At 46.0% G+C, this 20,476-nt stretch overlaps 2 protein-coding genes and 1 non-coding gene across 3 annotated transcripts in view; 2 read left to right on the top strand and 1 right to left on the bottom strand.

Annotated features, from left to right (window-relative positions):
* Positions 1-5,880, top strand: part of RNF220 (ring finger protein 220) — a 145,805-nt gene extending 139,925 nt beyond the window's left edge. Inside the window, exons 13-14 of the mRNA XM_072420619.1 lie at positions 168-242; positions 5,221-5,880. Coding sequence (XP_072276720.1) covers positions 168-242; positions 5,221-5,292 — 147 coding nt within the window. The 3' untranslated portion in view covers positions 5,293-5,880. The remainder of the gene's footprint in view (positions 1-167; positions 243-5,220) is intronic.
* A 9,480-nt stretch (positions 5,881-15,360) lies between these two features.
* On the bottom strand, positions 15,361-18,043 carry TMEM53 (transmembrane protein 53). The gene is made up of 3 exons (XM_072419274.1): positions 17,846-18,043; positions 16,657-16,760; positions 15,361-16,255 (listed from the first exon to the last, which is right to left on the bottom strand). The coding sequence occupies exons 1-3, from the start codon at positions 17,898-17,900 to the stop codon at positions 15,566-15,568; spliced, it is 849 nt and encodes a 282-aa protein (XP_072275375.1). The 5' UTR covers positions 17,901-18,043; the 3' UTR covers positions 15,361-15,565.
* Positions 18,044-20,368: 2,325 nt separating this feature from the next.
* LOC140337513 (U5 spliceosomal RNA) lies at positions 20,369-20,472 on the top strand. Its single transcript, XR_011922055.1, has one exon. It is a non-coding gene; the product is annotated as a U5 spliceosomal RNA (small nuclear RNA).
* Positions 20,473-20,476: the final 4 nt, after the last annotated feature.

Raw genomic sequence — 20,476 nt, 5'->3', positions numbered from 1 at the left:
AATGTATCATGCTGCTGAGCCATCTCAAACATTCCAATTTTTCTACTTGTAGTTTTTATAGAATGACTCTGAGTTTTGTTTTTTGTATTTGCAGTAAGGATCTTACTAACAATTTCCAATTATTGCTGAAATATCTGTAGAACTAATTCCTGTTGTTTCCTCCCCAGGATTCGTACACAATGCCCCTGACGTCCATTCAGTGCTGGCACGTGCACTGCGAGGAATGTTGGCTGCGCACTTTGGTAAGGCCTGGGGCCATTTCACAGCCATTCTGGGTGGAGGTTTTTTTTTTTCTAGACATGGAGAACGCTCTAATTATGGAACAGAAAATCTGTTTACAGTTTTATAAGAACAGCCGTTCCTGCGGGCGGATTACTTCAGCTCTCTCACATTGTTGGGTCTCTATGCGGCTTCACATCATTAGCTTGACTCTTTCATGTCGTCTGAGAATCAAGCCCAGCCTAGACGCCTCTAATTGGTGCAGTTAGTTCCGTCTTTGGAGAGTTTTCAGATTCAGCAGGGTCCAAAGGGTGGGTGGGCAACTTGTAAGTTTGATGGGGAACTACAAATTCCAGCATTTACTGCCACCCAGCTGTAGTAAAATAAAAACAAATGGCCTGGACAACTTCTGCCTGCCCTTGTTAGGTCGTAATGATCCATTGGCTTCAACACCTCCCAAGTCATGGACCTGGAAAAATCAGTTCTGACCTTAATGACTGCAATTCATTCCAGGTCTCTAAGTACAGGAAATCTCCATGATGGCCCATCATTATATTTTAATACTTCAGAGGTGTCAGCCTGCATGTATTTCTGTTTAATACTTACAGGTGTCGACCAATTCTAAAATTCCTCAACATGCAGCACACAAGGTATAAGAAAAGTTTGTCGGTCTAACACAAGTTGCTAAAAATCTAATTGTAACCTTAAAATTCCAGCCGTCATCCCAAAATACTGCCTGGACCACAGCTGTCCAACTTCGGTCCTCGAGGGCCAGGATATTCCTATATTCAGTGTCATTATCCGACTCTTTGTACTTGACAACCTCAGGCATTTACCGATATCTGCCCCCAGATCAGTATGCATTGGTTTGTGGGGGTTTCAATGTCATCGTAATATCAAAGTAATAATAAATAATAATAATCGTACTTGAAGCTTTCTTTAAAGCACATGGGTTGGAGTCATTGACCTGATTGTAACAGCCCCCTAGTGGTTAGGCATCTGTATTGCACGACCTGCATTTTATAAATGGACGTTTGGTTACTTTATTCCTACTTTTTAAATAGAAATTTATGTGCAAGGTTTTGTGTTAGTGTGCAAGGAATTCACTAGCATGGCTGCATAGTGTATCCGCAAGACCACCACCAGAGCCGCATGCAACTGTGTGACCATGCAGAAGTTCAATTAGTACCACAGTTCCATTCCTTAATAGGAAGTGCCCAAACAAGGACCTTCGTGGCAGGATCACCAGGAAATATTTTAATGAAAAGTGCTGATTTAAAATATTGCAAGTTACTTCTGCAGTTCTTGTGAGCAGCTGGAAAAGTTCTGGTTGTGGCTGCAGACAAACCCGGTGATTAGCAGCAGCTCTGGCGGATGATGCCACATTTGCACCGATATCTTTTTGTATTGTGGTCCAATGAGTGAGCGTTCCCAGCCGGGCGGATTAGAAACATACACACACATCAAGGATCTTGGCACTTGTGCTGGGAAACAATTAATAAGCATCCTCTCATGTGTTCCAGGAGCCCCCCACTCCCTCCTCTCAGCCCTCAATTTATTAAACCTCGCTGCCTGAAATAGCCTGCTACTAATGTAACCATTAAAACGTAGCCCGAAGATGCCAATAAAAGCCTTGGAACGCCTCGCTGCTTTTGTGTCTTGATCAAAGTCGATGTGTGTAATCTCGTTAAGTCTGCCCTTTACCTTTGCCAACAACCCACCACCCTCTCCGGACTGCCAGCTTTCCAAACATTGCCCACCTTTCTGGATGTGTCCACAATAATCTGCCCATAGACCCTCATTGTGTATATTCGATATCTACAAATAAAGAGCGGAGGGCCGCCGGCCTCGTCTGCAAACCCTTTCCCCCCTTTGCAATAAGCGATTTGGGGTTTAATAGGCTGCAAGGGGAGGCGCGGAGTAGTTTGCAGAAGGAAACCATTTTATATGCAAGGGGATGAAAGACTCCAATATCTCGCCCATCTTATAAAACGGGTTTAGCGGGGCAGGTGCGCCCCATTATAGGGTAACAGCAGAGCTGGAAGACCAAGCTGGCGTCATCCTAAAGGGCAGGTGGTGCAAAGGCCGAATTATAGGGCTGGGTTCTGCTAGAACAGGTGGGAGTTCACAAGCATTCTCCATGAAGGGCTTTCTTTTAAGTGGCTTTAGGAGGGACGATTGCTAAGCAATAATGTCTGAAAGTCTAAGCAGACTGTACAAACTCCATGCAGATAGAACCCCTTGTGTTGTAGGCCTTCTAGATTGTAAGCTCTTTGGGGCAGGGTCCTCCCCTCCTCCTGTGTCACTGTCTGACATTTGTAGCCCCTATGTAATGTACAGCGCTGTGTAACATGTTGGTGCTATATAAATGAAGTTTATTATTACAGCCACTTCATGTACCACCATTGTACAGCACTGTGTCATATGTTGGTGCTATATAAATCCCAATTTATTTCAATTGGCAAAAAAGGTTCCATTAGATACTTCCCTTCAGTCACCTTGTGAATATTAATGGGACCCCTCTGCCTTATAGTATTGCTATATAACAAATGGAGGAGCTAGGCCAGCACAGACCGTAGCTAGCCATAGGAGGTGACGGTTCTGCTGCACTAATATTTTCTAGTAAGTTGGGGCACATTATCAGAGACCCGAGGCCCGGTCACATCTCATCATCTGTGTGCTTAACCAACATGAAAAATAGTCCCCAGTGTAATCCATGGCGCCCCCCCCCCTTGCTGCATCAGCTACTTCCTGGTAACAATAAGTATTACATTACATTCATTACATAAGCAGCGCTACTGCATCCTATAACCCCGCGCATACCAAATGTGCAAAAAATGCACCATGTAATTTCATGAACTCTGAGGGATATTAATAATAATAAAAATAATAATAGGAAGAAGAAAGAAGAAAAAGAAGGATATTTATATTATTAATAATAATAATAATAATAATATCCAGTGAATCGCACATTCTGCCACCATCAGTAACGTCTCAGCGCTGACCTGACGGGTTCATGGGCAAACAATCAATTATACAAATATATAGCAATAATGAAATATAAAAACCTTCATAGAGGAGGCACACGGGACATTATCTCATTCCTCTGATTTGGGATGTTTCTATAAGATTCACCAATACAGGATTCACCAATATAGGATTCTGTGAGCAGTAAATCGAATTTATTCACCAAGCAGAATGCCGCAATCACCATCGGCAAACTGACAGCTGTCCAATCGGCATTCTGCTGGACTCATGGAGGATCTTTTGTGCTCCCCTGGATCCATGGCTACATGAAATGAATATGTGCAGAGAAGAGGGACTTTAATATCATATATAAAACTCCTGAAACATTTTATTGGTACATCATAATAAAAAGTAAGGCATGAGACATTGCAGTGCCCCGGAATGGGAACCACTGTGTCCCTATATTACAATATACAGACATACGTCCACTTCATTGATGCGTTTCGTGGTGTAATATCCCTTCTTCAGGATGAAGCTTAATGAGACTAATTAATATAATAAAGCAGCATCAAACTCTAGTATGACTTTCCAAGCACCAAAGCGCGTTCACACAGGTAAGGAGAAGGGCGATGAGCGCCAATAAATGGGAAGCAGCAACCAAATGCTGAGACCAGAAGCCTGGGATAGAGGAAACGATCCTCCATGAGATGTCCTGTGGGCTCTGCCCTGTTAGAAGCAAACTTTATGTGTGGCTGTATCTCTGTATATTGGAATATATACTCTGTCCTTTACATATTATTATATATATGTATATATATGTACCAATAAAATGTTTAAGGAGTTTGATCTATGCCGTTAAGGTCCCGTTTCTCTGCACATATCAATTTGGTCTATATTTGGGATGTGGCCATTTATTGCAATATATTGAATGTTCACCAACCAGCAAACCCTTTATTTATATATCTATAGTTACATGGTTAGCCCATCGAGTTCAAACACTAAGGAAATAAACATGAAAACCTGAATATTCCAGATACAACTATATTCCCAAAGTGAATGCAGAGGAAGGAAAAACACTTTATAAACTCTGGGTTCAGTGTATGACATCCGGGGAGAATCCTTCCTGATCCCACAAATTTATCCAATGACCCCTGGATCAGCAGTCTCTGTTATCATTACTTTAAATCCTTAATCCCCAGTTATATTCTGTGCTTCTAGAAATCATCCAGCTTTCTGCTACTCCACTGTCTGTTTACTTCCTGATAAAAACAGTAAATTTGAGATTCGCTCATTCTTAAATCCATGCTATCACCTATAATAATATTATGGAGCAGGACCTCTTTGATGATCCAGTTGCCATCTTTGCATTTTAGCATAGTTGGGTGCTGCCATTTTGGATGACACTTTATATAACAAGGCAATCCAACTGGTGGGCACATGCAGCCCGTATTTATAAAACAGGGAATCTACCATTGGCCAAAACATTCTGTTTCCTTCCTGCAGCACGACATTACACCTATCAGGCCAGAGATGGCTCCCCCAATGCTTCTTGTTACGGTCATTAAATTCCATGGCCCAGGAATGCATAAAGGTCTATTTATAAAGTAATGAATCTGATATTCACCAAAGTATTCTCTGGGTAAGAATCTTCCAGGTCCATGCACAATTTATTCTCCACCAGGGAATTTTTATCGAAGAGCTGCAGTGTGCCAACATATTCTCGTGTCAAAACAATACCCAAAACTAAACCCAGTGGAACAAAAAACTGATCGTGCACCAGGCGCTCCACATGATATGTTGGTGCTATATAAATCCCGTTTGATGCAGCCACTTCATGTACCACCATTGTACAGCGCTGTGTAATATGTTGGTGCTATATAAATGAAGTTTATTATTACAGCCACTTCATGTACCACCATTGTACAGCGCTGCGTAATATGTTGGTGCTATATAAATCCCGTTTGCTGCAGCCACTTCATGTGACCTCTCATCATTGTTCTTGCCTAATCTGCGTCTTTGTTGTCCGCCTTGCAGGGAGCGAAGAAGCTGTGTCCGCAGTGTAACACCATCACATCTCCCGGGGACTTGAGACGCGTCTACTTGTGAAACCTGTGTGAGGGACATCACTCCGACCTCCCACACACCGCTCGTCCTCCCCTTCCCTCCTTGTTTGTCCTCACACCTTTCTGGAGGCCTAAAATGTGACCGAGGGACAATATGGAAGCTGAAAGACACTTTAATAGACTTGATGAGTAAATAAATTATAAGTGAAAACGGACATTTGCAGACCTATGGAACTCTTGTGGCTTCCACTTCTTCCATTAGCACTACGGGGGAGAGACCCCCGGACCCCCGCGCCGCTCTCCACCTTTTCTCTTCTCCCTGTTCCTGCTGCTGATTTTTTTACCCTTGCCCAGCGTGTTGTAGGCGGAGGACTCGCCATGCAGTTTGTTACACCTTCTCCACCCCCGCAGCGATCGGACCTTGTACAGAACACGCCTGATCCATCTCCTTCTTTTTAAAACAAAAACTTTCCTTCATGTTTTGTTTTTGGATTTTCCCCTCTGTGCTGTTTTTGTGATATATTTTTTTAACTGTAAATGAAGCAGGGAAAAGCAGAAAGCGGAGATAAGCGAAGCACATGTAATATAACTTATATGTTTACAATGTTGTGTATAAATAGCCTCAAACATGTTAATGGCTTCCTTTTATGGCTGGGGCTCCGTATGGGGGGGGCGGGGATAGCAAAAAGATTAATTTATTTTGGGGATTTTTTGTTACCTTTTTAAGTATTTAACAAAAAGTCTAATTGGTGATGTATTTGGGGTCACAACTTGCTGATCTGATGATCCCCAAAAGATTGAAATTTCAAAAAAATATTAAAAAATTTCAATTGTAATCCCTGAACATAATTATTACCCCCCCCACCCAGTGCCCGGGGCAGGTGACATCTCCCTCTAGGCTGCCACAGGTTGGTCGCAATAAATTCCTCATTGGTGAAAGGTTTCCTCTAATCAGCATCAATCTGAGCTCTGCCACTGATAGGGAATTCAGCTCCGGCCTCAAATGGATCACACAATGCAAACTGCTTACCTGTATTCTGTCTGTCCAGTTCTGAGATTTACACAGCGCTGCCATACAGCACAGCCCAGGCATAGGAGGAGAATGCCATCTATGACTCTGCTCTCTCCTCCTCTCAGCCTATGAGTCTGAGGCTGTCTACAGGGTGACAACACTGCTGTGTCATTTCATTACAGATGGGACAATGTTGTCACTGTTACAGTAAGGAAAAATTATATTTGCTGGCAGGATCTACAAGAAGTAAAACCATGTTATGGGGGAGGGGCGGAGTTGTGTTGCTGATTGGCTGTATCCTGTATGTCTCTATTGGCCAGAATATAACTTTAAAAATAGAAAGCACAGAATACTGACACACCCAATGCGGCTCACCCCGCCCTGCAGCGCTCACATTCCAGCCAGGAGCAGCGTCTGATTGGCTGTTATGAGGCAGTGCATGCTGACACTCCATATATGGTAATGGGACCTAAAAATCATCATCTACCATTGGTCAGAAATTGGGAACGCTGCGGAGAGTCACTGGGCAGCATCCTCCTTACGCCCCCTGATTGGCGGCCCAATGTGTTTTTTTTTCAGTATTTATTTTTTGACTTTTTATGGTTGGGGGGAATTTTGTGAAATTTGTTGTTTTGTTTGAATATAAAAATGAGGCTGAAAATCTTCATAAAAGCTAAAAATAAAAAAAAAATCCTTTCCCAAAGAGGTCGGCCCCGGCCCTTTCAGTGGTGTTAATGACGTGTGTCACTGTATATGATATCAGAATCCGAAAAATGAAAAAAATAAGCGACTTGTCATTACCATTTGTAAACTACATTTGACATTAAATGATATAAATCTTTGCCTGTGACTCCGCCTCCATTTCCTTCCACCGCGCTGCTGGGGCCCCGGATGCTGTATCAGCGTTACATGAACCTCCACTATGAACTGCCAGCCTGCAGGATAGAGGAATCGCCTTCATATGAACGGGTCCATACAGACGACAAATCTGCAAACAAGTGTTGGGGTAAAGTCTGATTCTACCCCTGGGGTCATGGCAGATAGAAGGTGCTAACAGGAAACTGCCTCAGGGGAAATGTGGGGCCCATTTGGACCACTGCCACATGCACTACTGCATGCATTAACAATGGGGCTCTGTGAGAAGCCAAAAACAAATAATATTTCTGCAATCCAATTCTAATAGGGCAGCAAAGTACCCGCTCGGCTTCTTTCCAAGAAAAAGGACAGAAATCCTGCGGGGAGTGCAAAGAATGGACAGCGGAAGATGGGAAAAGTCCTTCTGAGTGTTGGGAAAAGAAAAGGCGACCCCCGCCATGAGTGCTGTATTGTGCCAACTGCGAATCATCCTGAGACAGGATTTAGGGCCCATCCATGTGGGGGGCTTCTCATCCATGGGAGTGGGGCAACTCATGATTCTGCCCCAGAATACTTACCTGAACAATGTATGGGATCCAATCCTCCTCCAGCAGCGGCCTCCCCCAGGTGTATATGGTGATTGTGAATTTCCCAACAAGGTGGAGCGCGGTGACATTGGGGAATAGTGATACCGAGGTGGCTCAGAGATGACAAATTTTAGACCCATGGCCCGGAAACTCCTGTGGAACCTGTGGTCAGATCTCAAAGCATTCACACCAGCAGAAGCCCACAAAATTTGATCAACTCCAAACACTAAGAATGGATCACCATCAGATTAGGAAGGAAAAGGCTCAGCACTGGGAATATTCCAGTAACAATGTATTATTCATGTATTATGGGTATTGTGGAATCTTTTGGATTCAATGAATCTATTGTACCAGATGTCCCCCCCCCCCAATCACATGTATATGGGATCCCCTAATATTTGGTGTACATTCAGCATGGTGACACCTGAGCCAATGATGCCACCTGCTGGTCATAGCTGGACATTACAGCCATTGTTAGTCTCTTTTTCCACTGGAAAGTCTGTGAGAACTAAACACCAAATATAGGAAATGAATTATAAATACTAAATGTGGGAAGAAAACATGAATGTCATGTGATTATGAGACATCTAAAGGGACCCTGTCACGGGGTATATCACCCCAAACATGACACGCCCTATGCACACCAATCACCCCAAACATGGCACCCCTATATATACACCAATCACCCCAAACATGACACCCCTATACACACCAATCACCCCAAACATGACACGCCCTATACACACCAATCACCCCAAACATGACACGCCCTATACACACCAATCACCCCAAACATGGCACCCCTATATACACCAATCACCCCAAACATGGCACCCCTATATACACCAATCACCCCAAACATGACACCCCTATATACACCGATCACCCCAAACATGATACCCCCTATACACACCAATCACCCCAAACATGGCACCCCTATACACACCAATCACCCCAAACATGACACCCCTATATACACCGATCACCCCAAACATGATACCCCCTATATACACCAATCACCCCAAACATGGCACCCCTATATACACATCACCCCAAACATGGCACCCCTATATACACCGATCACCCCAAACATGACCCCTGGTTAGGTGGAATGGCAATGGCTGGACGATGGGTCAGAGCTCCTCCAAAATGCCGGGTTTTATGGGGAGCCCCTGGTTAGTACCCAACAAATGTGGGGAAAAGGTCAAGCAGTGCACTGGGGCCGATGGATCATTTATGGTCTGGAGGGGGAAGGGGGCGTCTGGTCCGATCCCACAAAAAGCTACTGTAGGACCAAATGCTGAAACACCGATTGCCGAGCATGATAGGAAGATGTCACCATACACCGAACATCAAAGATTGCCCGGTATGGGGGCTGCGTACCCACAGACCAATCAGAGTGCCCGGGCTGAGCCCTGACCACCACCGAAAGTGCCTACAATGGGCACCCGGGCAACAGAACTGGACCATGGAACGGGAAGGTCACCCCGACACATACACACCGATCAATCACGTTTTCTGTTAGATCGTGTGAATGGCCAAAGGGCGTCATTACCAGGTGAGGGAATGGTAGCAGGGGGTATTATGGGCAAAAGGCAGACCGGGGGGGGGGCAGGGTGCATTATGGGAAGGACGGTCGATGGAGGCAAAATGACTTGTATGGGGCCCTCCAGAGGCCTTATGGGGTCCATGTTTCAAGGGGTCACAAAGGGATCCTGCCCGCTATATATTGGCTGATCCCTACGTGTATTTCTGGCTATTGGTGGTTCTGAGGGATCCAGAAGTGTTGGTCCAATTGGTCATTTTCTCTCATCTTAACCCTTGCACACCTCCTGGTTCTGGTTGGAGTTCCCCTTTATTGTCCCCATTCGTTAGAGATATGTACTGAGCCTAGGGGGGCCAAACCCTGCGCCCTGCCCTCCCCCCTCCAATTATAATTCGGGGATTCCACCTGGCCGTAATTCACGTTGTGCCAATTATTGTTCCTGGACGCAGATATAAACCGGTTGGCATTGGTAGATTTTCCCCACCCCCCCGGCGATCTCTATGGCCCACCTTGCCAGGGGGCTCCGCCATTTGCTCTGTGGGTGGAGGGGGGAGGAAAGGAGTTGAAGGGCAAATAGCTATTTAACCCCCATTTGTCTCGGCCCTAGTTATCTGTGGTGGGCAAATGTTATTTACAGCAAACACAGCCGCTCAGGGAGGGATTAGGATCTCCTGATCATGCGGCAGATATGAAAAGCCAATTTGAATTGATTGGTTTGGGCGTGTGTGCTATGGCCCTTGACCTCATCAATATGGCTGGGGAGAGGTGAAAGGTTATTGTCAAGCTGGAGGGCCGGGTGGGGGCCGAGGAAATGTCCCCATTGTTCCAGGCAGATGTAATGAAGTCTATTGGAGCTGCATTAGTCCTCGATTCTCCCGAATGGGGGGGGGGGGGTAACACAATCCGCAGCCCAAACAGATCTATATACTTTGCATTAGGAGGCCAGGGAGCGCGGTGTTGGGTTTCGTGCCGGCTCGGCCCTGGCTGTTCTGGGTACCTGTTATGTGGCACTCAGGTGCAGATCTATAGAAATCGCATTTGGAGGTCAGCGGATACAGCGCCCGGGGAGGGTACAATGTGGCGCCATTATCAGCAGTTTACAAATATTTCTAGAGACGGATCGATAGTGCTGGGCCGCTCGTCCCTTGTCCTCGCAATTCCTTCATTACATTTTCTGTCTGTTCCATTGGTAATTCACACCTCGTGGGCACACACAGGGCCAGGCCGCCATCTCCGGTTGCAGGGCCGTTGCTGCTGATTCAGTTAGTGAGGATGAATCTGCGTATTGGGGGAATGTGAGCCGCGTCTTCCTCTCAGATCCTCCACAAACATTTCCTGTCCGGTGAATATGTCCGGTGACAGCGAAGGTTCAGGGAACTGCTGTGCCCGTGCGGGGGGAAAAATATCTGCAGTGCCGGCCATGGGGGGAAGAAACATTCACTCCAATCATTCCGCATTCACATATTACAGCCCAACACAACTAAGGAGGAGCAAAAAGTTTATTTTCACCAGATATTCACACAAAATTTCTGTTAGAAAACGAGGAAAGGTGACAGGGGCCGCAGTGAGGACAAAACCCAAAGTTTGTATTTGGAATCTGTTCCTTAAGTCGTCTCTTTTATTTAGGACGGAAGTCGGGTCCTCCGATGGAGAAATCATCCAATTAAAACATTTTATTTGTTCAATTTGTAATCAAACCATCAATGCGTTTCAGGTGATTTTAGCTTCTTCATCAGGGCCATTTTCTTATGTTGATGACCAGGACAGAGAAGGTGAATCTGCACAGTAATATGAATCTGCCGTCACAAACTGCACAACTAAAATAAAAGTTACATCAGGTGGTGCAGCTCTAAAATACTTCAAATATAAAATAGGCTCATCAAGCGCAGAAAGTGCCCGGAGTGCCTGTGGTCATATGTGGGATTCTGAGGGTCAGCCATAGCCCCGCCCCTGAGGACTCAGTTGGCTCCTCCAAAAGGAAACCTGACTTGGGTGGAGCTGACATTTAGTGCAGTGTGTGAATTTTGTTGTCCTCTCCTCAGCTGTCGGGTCTCGCACCTAATTTTGCGCCTCATTAGCGCTCGCTCTCCACTTCCTGCAAATCACCATTAAAACTCTCTCACACTTCGGCCTGCAGATTTATATGTAAATAATATGACTGCGCCGTGCAGCGAGTGTTCCGGGGCTACTCAAAATGTCTAAATCACGAAAATACCCCCCCCCGCACACTACCCCCCCCCCCATCCCCAGCCGGGAGGACGACGCGGAGATCGGGGCCGTGATTTATCGGATGCATTGCAAACATGCTAATCGTGTGACAGCGAGCGCCTGGGGGGCAATTTATCAAAAAGGACGATGTTGTTGGGGATCTATATCTAATTACCAGTAATGAATGAGGTGCGTCGCATTAAGACAGACTCTCCAGTTTGTTATGGAAATAAGACGATCCCAGCAGGCGCGGCACTTAATTAAACCGCCGCGCGGCACTACCGAGAGGCCCCACCAAAATGAGACGATTGTTATTATGAGTTTTGATTAAGATTATTTTTTCTTCCTCCTCATCACTCGGATTACAAAGTGGAGGAAAGCGGCGAAGAATCGGCGACACTTCATCAACCAGCCGGGCGCTCGCCGCCTGCAGATGAATCACCGCGGCGTCCCGCTAGGTCCTGGTGTCCAATCTTGGCGCGGGAAACGCTTCTTTTCTCTGCGGTCAGGGTCAGATACAAGTCCGGGATTTAGGAAGGGATAACCAATAATCCCGAGATATTTTGTCCTCATCAGCAGAAAGTTTACAAAGCGGAACCTAAGATCATCGCTTGATTCTCGCATTACAGAAACGCGGCTCTTCCATGATGGCGCCTGGACCATGTGACCCCTATTGGATTTATCTTTTCACTTTCATGTATTACTAAATAACTTTTCTATTTCCCCCTTTGAAGTTCTTGGGGGGGGGGGGGTTCAGTGGAGCTTCCATGGGGTACATGCAGGGGTCACATGGCATTAATCACATGACCACCACACCATCCAATGACAGTGAGTGTGAGGGCCAAACAATGACCCCGAGATGCTGACAATATAATTATACACATCATCTCCAGCCACAGACATGATGCCCACCCCTTCTCAGTGACCAATCAAAGACTGTATTTCACTGCTGTAAAGTGAACGATGAGCTCTGATTGGTTGCTCTGTGTTACTGAACTTTAAAATTATGGTCCGAGTGTGGAGCAACGAAATCGGCCATCGCTGCCCCCTGCTGGGTCAATGGCGGAATAAAGAGGTGGCGCCCCCCAGAGAATAGAGTGCTGATCATTGCTCAATAATACCCAATAAAAGATAAAAGTCTCATTATAATGACTGGCGGATAACATGAAAACCTCACAGCAGGGTACTGACCAATTCCACCCAGGGTACAGGACAAGAGAAGTGGTACTGTGCAGAGTCCATACATACAAAATAAGAACAGATGCTGAGAATTACACCTGGGGTACAGGACAAGAGAAGTGGTACTGTGCAGAGTCCATACATACACAATAAGAACACGTACCGGGAATTACACCTGGGGTACAGGACAAGAGACGTGGTACTGTGCAGAGTCCATACATACACAATAAGAACAGATACCGGGAATTACACCCAGGGTACAGGACAAGAGAAGTGGTACTGTGTAAGGACCAAGATGTCCACCTGATATTAATATTTTGGAATTGAAGTATTTCCTTAATTTGGGGTTTTTGGCCAAGCATTGCACACTGATAATTTCTGCCCTCTGGTGGTCAAATTAGGTTATAACACTTACACAATCTCTGCCATGAAGGGTGTAGGGCCACATTCACTTTTCAGGCATTTTGGGCCATATTTGCCTCTGACAATAATATTGAGACTTAATTACTGATCCTCCAATTGTAACAAGTTACAGATCCCGGAACAAGCATGGAGTGAAGAAAGCTTTTTATGAATTGATTTCATTGCTAGACATGGTGCCGGGACTTTTCCTTATAAAGAATGATGGCTGACCACATCGATGGCCCCCAAATGATTCAATCCAATCACTTCACCAATAGGAATTCATCACCTGGAGTTTCACTCTTCTGCTTCTGTTACCGGCTGGATGTTTGGCTTTCATTTCTATAGCTGAGATCACCGAATATAATATTTCCCGTTTTATCTGTGGGACCCCATTACCTCTTTTTTTAGCCAGATCCTTTAATAGGGATTACAAAATAATAATAATAATAATAATAATAATAATAATAATAAGAGAGCATTTCCCCCCAAAATCTGTGTTGTTCTGTAATTTTTAGGGATTTATAATCATTTGTGAGAATGGATAACGGGTACTATGTGCATTACACCAAAACCACAGCTTTCTTCTGTTCTCCTTTTGGAGGAAATCTCACTCTACATACATTTAGCAGAAATACTAAACACATCAGGAAGTCAGAAGAAATTTGTGAGATTTATTCTCTGATGGTCTCCATACACTGTGTGCTATTTTCAATGGATTCAATATTAGGGCTGATAAAAAAAAACATTGTTTAAAAAAAATTAATCGGAAATGCCCATTCATTACCCAAATAAGCAACACAGACAGCAGATGAATAAAAGTGATCCATTGGGTGGTGATCTAGTAAGAGGACCTGTCATTGTGTTCTGATTTAAAGACATTATATTACCTAGTCTGTACAGAGTTATGAGCACAAATAGCGTGATGGGCTGCTTCTCTCTGTGTTATTTGTATGGGATCCTGTACAGATAGCGCTTTGCCCAATTAATACAACAAAAAACAATGAAAACATTCACTAAACTCAGATCACAGGTTTTACCTATCAGAGCAGGAAAAACACCAAATAGCCAATAGAGGGCGCTCGTGTAGCAGCGGGACTACTGCAGGGAGCTGCGATAACTCATTATTACCTATAGAGGTCGCTCGTCCAGCTCTAAGTAAAAATGCAGGGAGCTGCAATAGATGGTTAGAACAGATAGAGGGCGCTCGTATAGACGTGAGACTATTGCAGATAGCTGCGAGCGATTAATACACCCGATAGAGGGCGATCGTACAGCTCTGAGGATTGCGATAATTAGCTATAACCGATAGACGTAGCTTGTGTACGCTGAAACTATTGCTGTGGTAGCAATTCACAATCCATAGAGGCGATTGTGAAGATTTTCCAGGAAATTGCTGACTTATGTAACCACTAGATGGCGCCCGAAGACAACTGACTATTCCGGCTGCAACCAACAGATGGCGCGCGCAAGTCATTGACGTCTCCACCTACAGCCAATAGATGTCGCTGCGTACACATCTATATGTGAATGGAAAGTGTGCATTAAATATCAGATCTCCCAGCAGGAGGACTACAAGTCCCAGCATCTCCTCTACAAATAACATGCACAGTTACAAGTCAGAGGTGGTTCACTCTTCTGTGTGACTGGGAATGTGACACCCTCCGATGAAGCAGAATACGAGGGCCACAGCCCTTATCTACCCCTAATAAAAGGTAAAGCTAATTTGCCAGCCAGCATCTATTTATATTGAAATATTCACTCAATAAAAGGAAAAATTTAAGTTGGGTGAATTTTGGGCCTCCAGCCTCATATTTTGAATAATTACCTTATAGCCTCGCCCACATACTTAAACTCTTCCCACCATCAGGAATTTTACAGCACCTCATATTGCCCTCATGCCCCCCTTCAGGCTCACACAGTTGTACCGACCCCTCTCCAAGACTAATGTTTCTTACTCGGCACACTGAGCTTCTCACAAAGTACATTAGAAGCTGCAGCAAGACAGAGCCCACCCTCTTTCCTGGCTGAAGATACATCCCAGACTGTCTTTGGCCACGCCCATTACCTTTATTTACCTCCCATTCCTACTGATACCCACCCATTTTTATTATTTGCATAACTCCTCCCAAATGCCAGCTCTGCTCAAACCACAGCAGAGGGCTAGAGCTGAGTACAGAGGCCGGGTGCTGGGATGTTTTCTGGAAGCCTTGCATAGCACCCAGCTGGCTCCTCCCACCAGACACAATCTGCCTGCACTGCATAGAAAATCACAGAGAACTGGTGATAACGTAATGAAATCAGGAACAATTTATTAAAAAATATCATTAGGCTGTTTATGGGGGGGCAGGAAAAACAACAATTAAGCAGAATAAACTTTTGTTTTAACACTCTGAATTAAACCAAAAACTGCTCCGCCTGTAATACAGAGAGGAACCAAAACCCAGAATAAAGAGAACCAGTCTTGTGCACACTGCATAGAGGAAGAGGCCACCTGTGACCCCACAGGAAGTGCCCGGCTCTTCAGTTAAAACGATGGGTGGTGGCTCATGGAGTTAGCGGCCCGGTTGACGCAGTCCCTCAGGAATACGATGCAGGCGCTGGAATACTTCTCTGGGTAGCGCCGGTAATGGCTGACGTGCTCGGATTTGTCAAAGTCCAGGCTCTGTGTTGGAAGGTGGCGCTGGCGGCGTGCGCTCACCATGGCTTCCACGTCTTTATAGGCGATGATGCGGTCAGCGCGGGAATACAGGTAAAGCTGCGGCCAGAGGGAGGGGTCTCTCTTCATGGCGTCGTAGTGATTCTCATGGAAGAAGCGAGTCATTGGGTACAGAACGATCCGGAGGGTGAAGACTAAAATGGCGAAGGCCCCCAGGAGCAGAAACCGCAGGGGCCACCCGGTGCTGGGTCTTAGGATGGTATTCAGCGCCTGCACAGAGCCGTAAACATTGCGATTCCCCGGACCGCTATCAAAGGTGGTGCCCACCACATGCAGCTTCCTCATCTGCGGCTCGGAGTGCAGCAGCTCCGCCATGTACCGGTACAGCATGAATCCGCCATTGCTGAAGACGTGAAAGAAAACCGTATTCACCTCTATCTCATAATCAAACAGAAGATTGAGAACCTTCCGGGCTTCTTCCCGCAGGTAACCGAGGCCAAACGACTCCGCAAAGAAGATCGTCCTCCATGCAGCCGTGTGACTGATGACAATACAGCCCTGGAAAGAGAGGAAGAGTCACAATAGCGCCACCTGCAGGCTGAGAATGGGAGGGGTGTTATGACGGTCCAAAGAAAACCATAAAGTGGACCTGAATTGACTTTCCAGTTTACATATTGTAGGGCCCCACAGAGCAGGGGCCCCTGAGCTACATGGCATGGACCCTACTGCTGTGAATTGTAGTGCACTGCAAAACCAGAACTATATGTGCATCCCTATTCAATGTACAGCGCTGCGTAATATGTTGGCGCTATATAAACACTGTTTGATAATGATGCTCTGCTCCTTTCCCACAATGCATTGTGTTTGCCCTCATGTCTGTCTGGTTGGCAGTGCCAGGGTACTGGGAGGGCAATGCTGGTGAAGGTTCTGCCCATCTTCCTGCCCCTGCCAGCACTCACCTGCTTATGGTAGAAGGAGCTGTATTTTGCCAGGTGCTGCTCCTTACAACCTGCCCAGCCCAGAAGAATCACCACTGGCTCCCTCTGCTGGTCCCACTGAGAACCTGCAACAGAAACATGAACAGCTACAACAATGTCAGCCAATCAGAGCAATAGATTACAAAGAGGCCATGCCACCAACCAATCGGCAGCATAGGAAACCACAGACAAATGTTCTAGATGCTTCCAGTGATTCTACTACTCTAGAAATTAATTTTTATTTCCTAAAAAATGTGCACTCCCCTCCATACCCACAACAGGTGTCTGTGCTGGCCCAGCTCCTTCCCACATAAGGTAAAAGGAACACTACAGGGAGACATCAGTGCCAGCTCTGGATCTGCTGACATGACGTCCAAGATGGCGCCCCAGCAGCAGTCTGGGGGTGTCACATTGAATTTACACATGTACATACAATCTTATGGGATGACCAATGGGGTTACAGGGCCCCCATCACATGACTCATCCAACAGGGGCACCAATTGTACCCTGTGCTGGGGTAAAGAGAACCGGTCATCATCGGGGTCCTGAAGGAAGCTGAAAATTCTTCATAACCAAGGGCTCCGCTGTCAGCCCCCCCTGGGGGGTCCTCCCATCACTTCCTGTTGCAGAGGCAACAACAGGAAGTAAAAGCAGATCTTCCTACAAGGAGACAAATCCTGATGGAGGTCTGTATATCCCCTCCCCCCAGTCACCTGACCCTGCGCAACCCAATTAGCTTCTACTGAACCCCTCCCCCCTCAGCACAGATCAGGGAGACAAATGTCCACTTTTCTTTAGATTCCATACAGAATCAAATACTATTCAGAACAGAAATGAAAGGCATTCACTCAGTGGGGACACTTCTTTTGCTGTCTCTCACTTTGTAGAGATTTCCTCTCACTTCCGGTTGTTTCCCCTAGGACAGGAACAGACGCAAAATCTTTCCAATCTGACAGAGAAAGCGATATAACAATACCGATAGCGGTTCTAACTCTTCCCCAAACACCCGACAAACAACTAATAAAGAAGTTGTGGCTTCGGATTCTCGTTACCACACACAGATATCACCGCATTGATAAGTTTCCCTCTAAGACACCCGGTGACCACACAAAAGTGGAGCGCTAGTTACTGGTACCGGGGGAGAAAGTCGTCCTTCAGCCCGGGGTCTCACCTGACAGACCGGGCACCGGTAGAAGAATACTGTACTCCAGGTCGGTGTCCCCCATAGCAACCTCTACCCGGGACCGACCGTCGTCTTCCCTTCTCCGCCTCCCGGCCAATCGGCGAACTGGAATTTGATCACCTGATCCCTCCTGGCCCGCCGAGTCCCTAGATACTGTATCCCAGCGACGTGACCGCCGCTTTACCCTAGGAGCGCAAGGTCCCGCCCTACCGTCACGGCTTATTGGCTAGCGGATCTCAACTTTGAGAACTTATTGGCTGACGGCTCTCACTTCGAAACTTCATTGGCTGGAGGTTCACAACAAGGGGATATTATTGGCTATCATTTCGAAGTTTGGTGAGCAGGTGAGTGTTATGAGGTGTGCGGGGGCCCCTGTGCTGTGTGAGGGCCACAGGTGTTTGATGGTAGGGGGAAAAGACATAGTGTTACTTGTAGTGCTTTATCAACTCACCTTTCATATGTGCAATGTATTTGTTCAGCTGCTTCCATGTCCCATGTGTGGAGGTGAAAAGATAAAATCACTTTATTATAAAGTCCCCTGCTCATTAATATTTGTGTTACAATCCAGGAATATAATAATATAGTGATGGCTCCTCCTTATAAAGTGTATAACAGGGAATGTGCAGCTTTATAGGCTGGGATAATAATAAACAGGATTTATATAGCGCCGACATATTACGCAGCGCTGTACATTACATAGGAAATGGCAGACATACAGACAGTGACAGGGGAAGGAGAGGGGCCTGCCCCGAAGAGCTTACAATCCAAGGCTCCTGGGCCCGATTAGTATTGCCAGGCCGCTACACAGCTTGGTGTACTGTAGGTGGGGCCCCGACACATTCAATGGGCCCTAGAATGTTGCCTCCTGGATGGCCCGGCTCTCCATGCTCCCCTATTACCTATATGTCGTCATATAACTGCAGCGAACCTCCCGGGGCCCGGCATCTTCCTCAATAAACAGATGAATCTTCTACAAATAAACGTCTCAGGCTCACTATTCACATTATAAGGACATTTTGCCCATGACTGGTTCTCTTTATGATGAAGTTGAATTTTCTGGTGTAAATGGGAAGATTTCCAGCACCAATGGTTCCGTGTTAATGGGTGATTGGATCCCTGGAGCGGGGTCACAGGAAGGGAGCTCAGCATGGTATATGGTGTCCTGTCTGGGCCCCCATTGCTGATGGTTTGTGAATTCATGGGATTCACCCATCACCGCTCTCTCCGTATGATCCATGACAATATCAGTTTGTGTCTTCTCCAGGTCACAGCCACCTTCATGACCTCCGTGAAGGAGCAGGAAGCCATCAACCGGCTCATGGAATTCTTCAAAGATTGGGACAAAGGCAGTAAGGTCACCCGCTGCCGAATTCTGAACAACTTTATCGCCTTCAATCAGGGAAAGACAGCGACAGAGCTGGAGGAGGAATTCTCCCAGGGAGGCAGCCTGTTCCTTGCCAGGCTCACAACATGGCTGAGACTGTCGTATCCTATTGTAACCCGTCATCCTAATTTCAATATCTGTGCCCCGGGTGTAATTCTCTGTATGTATGGACACTGCACAGTACCACTTCTCTTGTCCTGTACCCCGGGTGTAATTCTCGGTATCTGTTCTTAGTCTCTGGTTTTAGTTTCCTCAGCCTTCATGCAGGTATCTGTTCGGGACGTGACTGAAGGAGATTTTGCAGTCCATCTCTATCTTCCTATCGTCATCTGGCAGGTATAGAGATTTCATACGATTGGCCTTCACATTCCCATATACAGGGTTCTGTGTTGGCACAATGTATTGCTATGTTATTTATATGTCATTTCTCCTGTGCGGCCTCCTCTCTGCCCTGTGATGCATTTGGGGAAATTTCCAATGTTTTAGATTTCTTTGGCGGGATCTCTGCTGCCCCACATCGGCCTTTTGGTTGTTTCACTCACCATGGCTGGGGCAGCCACCTCATGGGCTCCAAGTGGGACATTGGCACTGTGGTGGTGAGGATGGGACTCTCTCTGTGTTCCAGCACCATGTGATGCCCAAACATAATTCTAACATTGATGGAGAGAGAGATTGGGTTCCACCAGTCAGGGGATCTCATTACTACACTGATACCATAAGCATTTTTTTTATAACCATTATTATGTCTGGGTGATCTGTGTATAATCAGAAACACAAAACCTGTCGGCTTATGGATGGTTGTGAAACAAGAAATCCAGCCATGGACAGCTAAGGTTTGTGCTCCGTATAATGTCATCTCTCCACCCATACAGGAGTGCGGGCTGCAGCCGAATGTCTGGCCAAGTCTAAGTTAGAGGAGACGCAGGAACAGGCCCAGGTGCTGCTGGAACTACTGGCTCATGGGAACCCCAAATATCAGACACAAGTCTACAAGGGCCTGAAACGTTAATATTGGTATGCGAAAGTGAACGATCCGCCGATGAAGGTATAAAAGTCATAAGATTGTGCTCTCCATGACAACGCTGAAGTCGGGGGAAGTCGGGGCAGAGCTGATAACTTCTCTCAGTATACTCTGGTTTTTCTTCAGATCGAATAAATCTTTCGCCTTTTACTAAAGATTTCCGTGGAGAGGAACAATTATGAGTTTTCATTAATTTTTTGATGCCCGGCGAAAG

The sequence above is a fragment of the Pyxicephalus adspersus genome, chromosome 8 (assembly GCF_032062135.1).
Source record: "Pyxicephalus adspersus chromosome 8, UCB_Pads_2.0, whole genome shotgun sequence".
NCBI lineage: Eukaryota > Metazoa > Chordata > Amphibia > Anura > Pyxicephalidae > Pyxicephalus > Pyxicephalus adspersus.
Note: the sequence above shows the minus strand (reverse complement) of the source record. Positions and strands in the feature narration are given on the sequence as shown.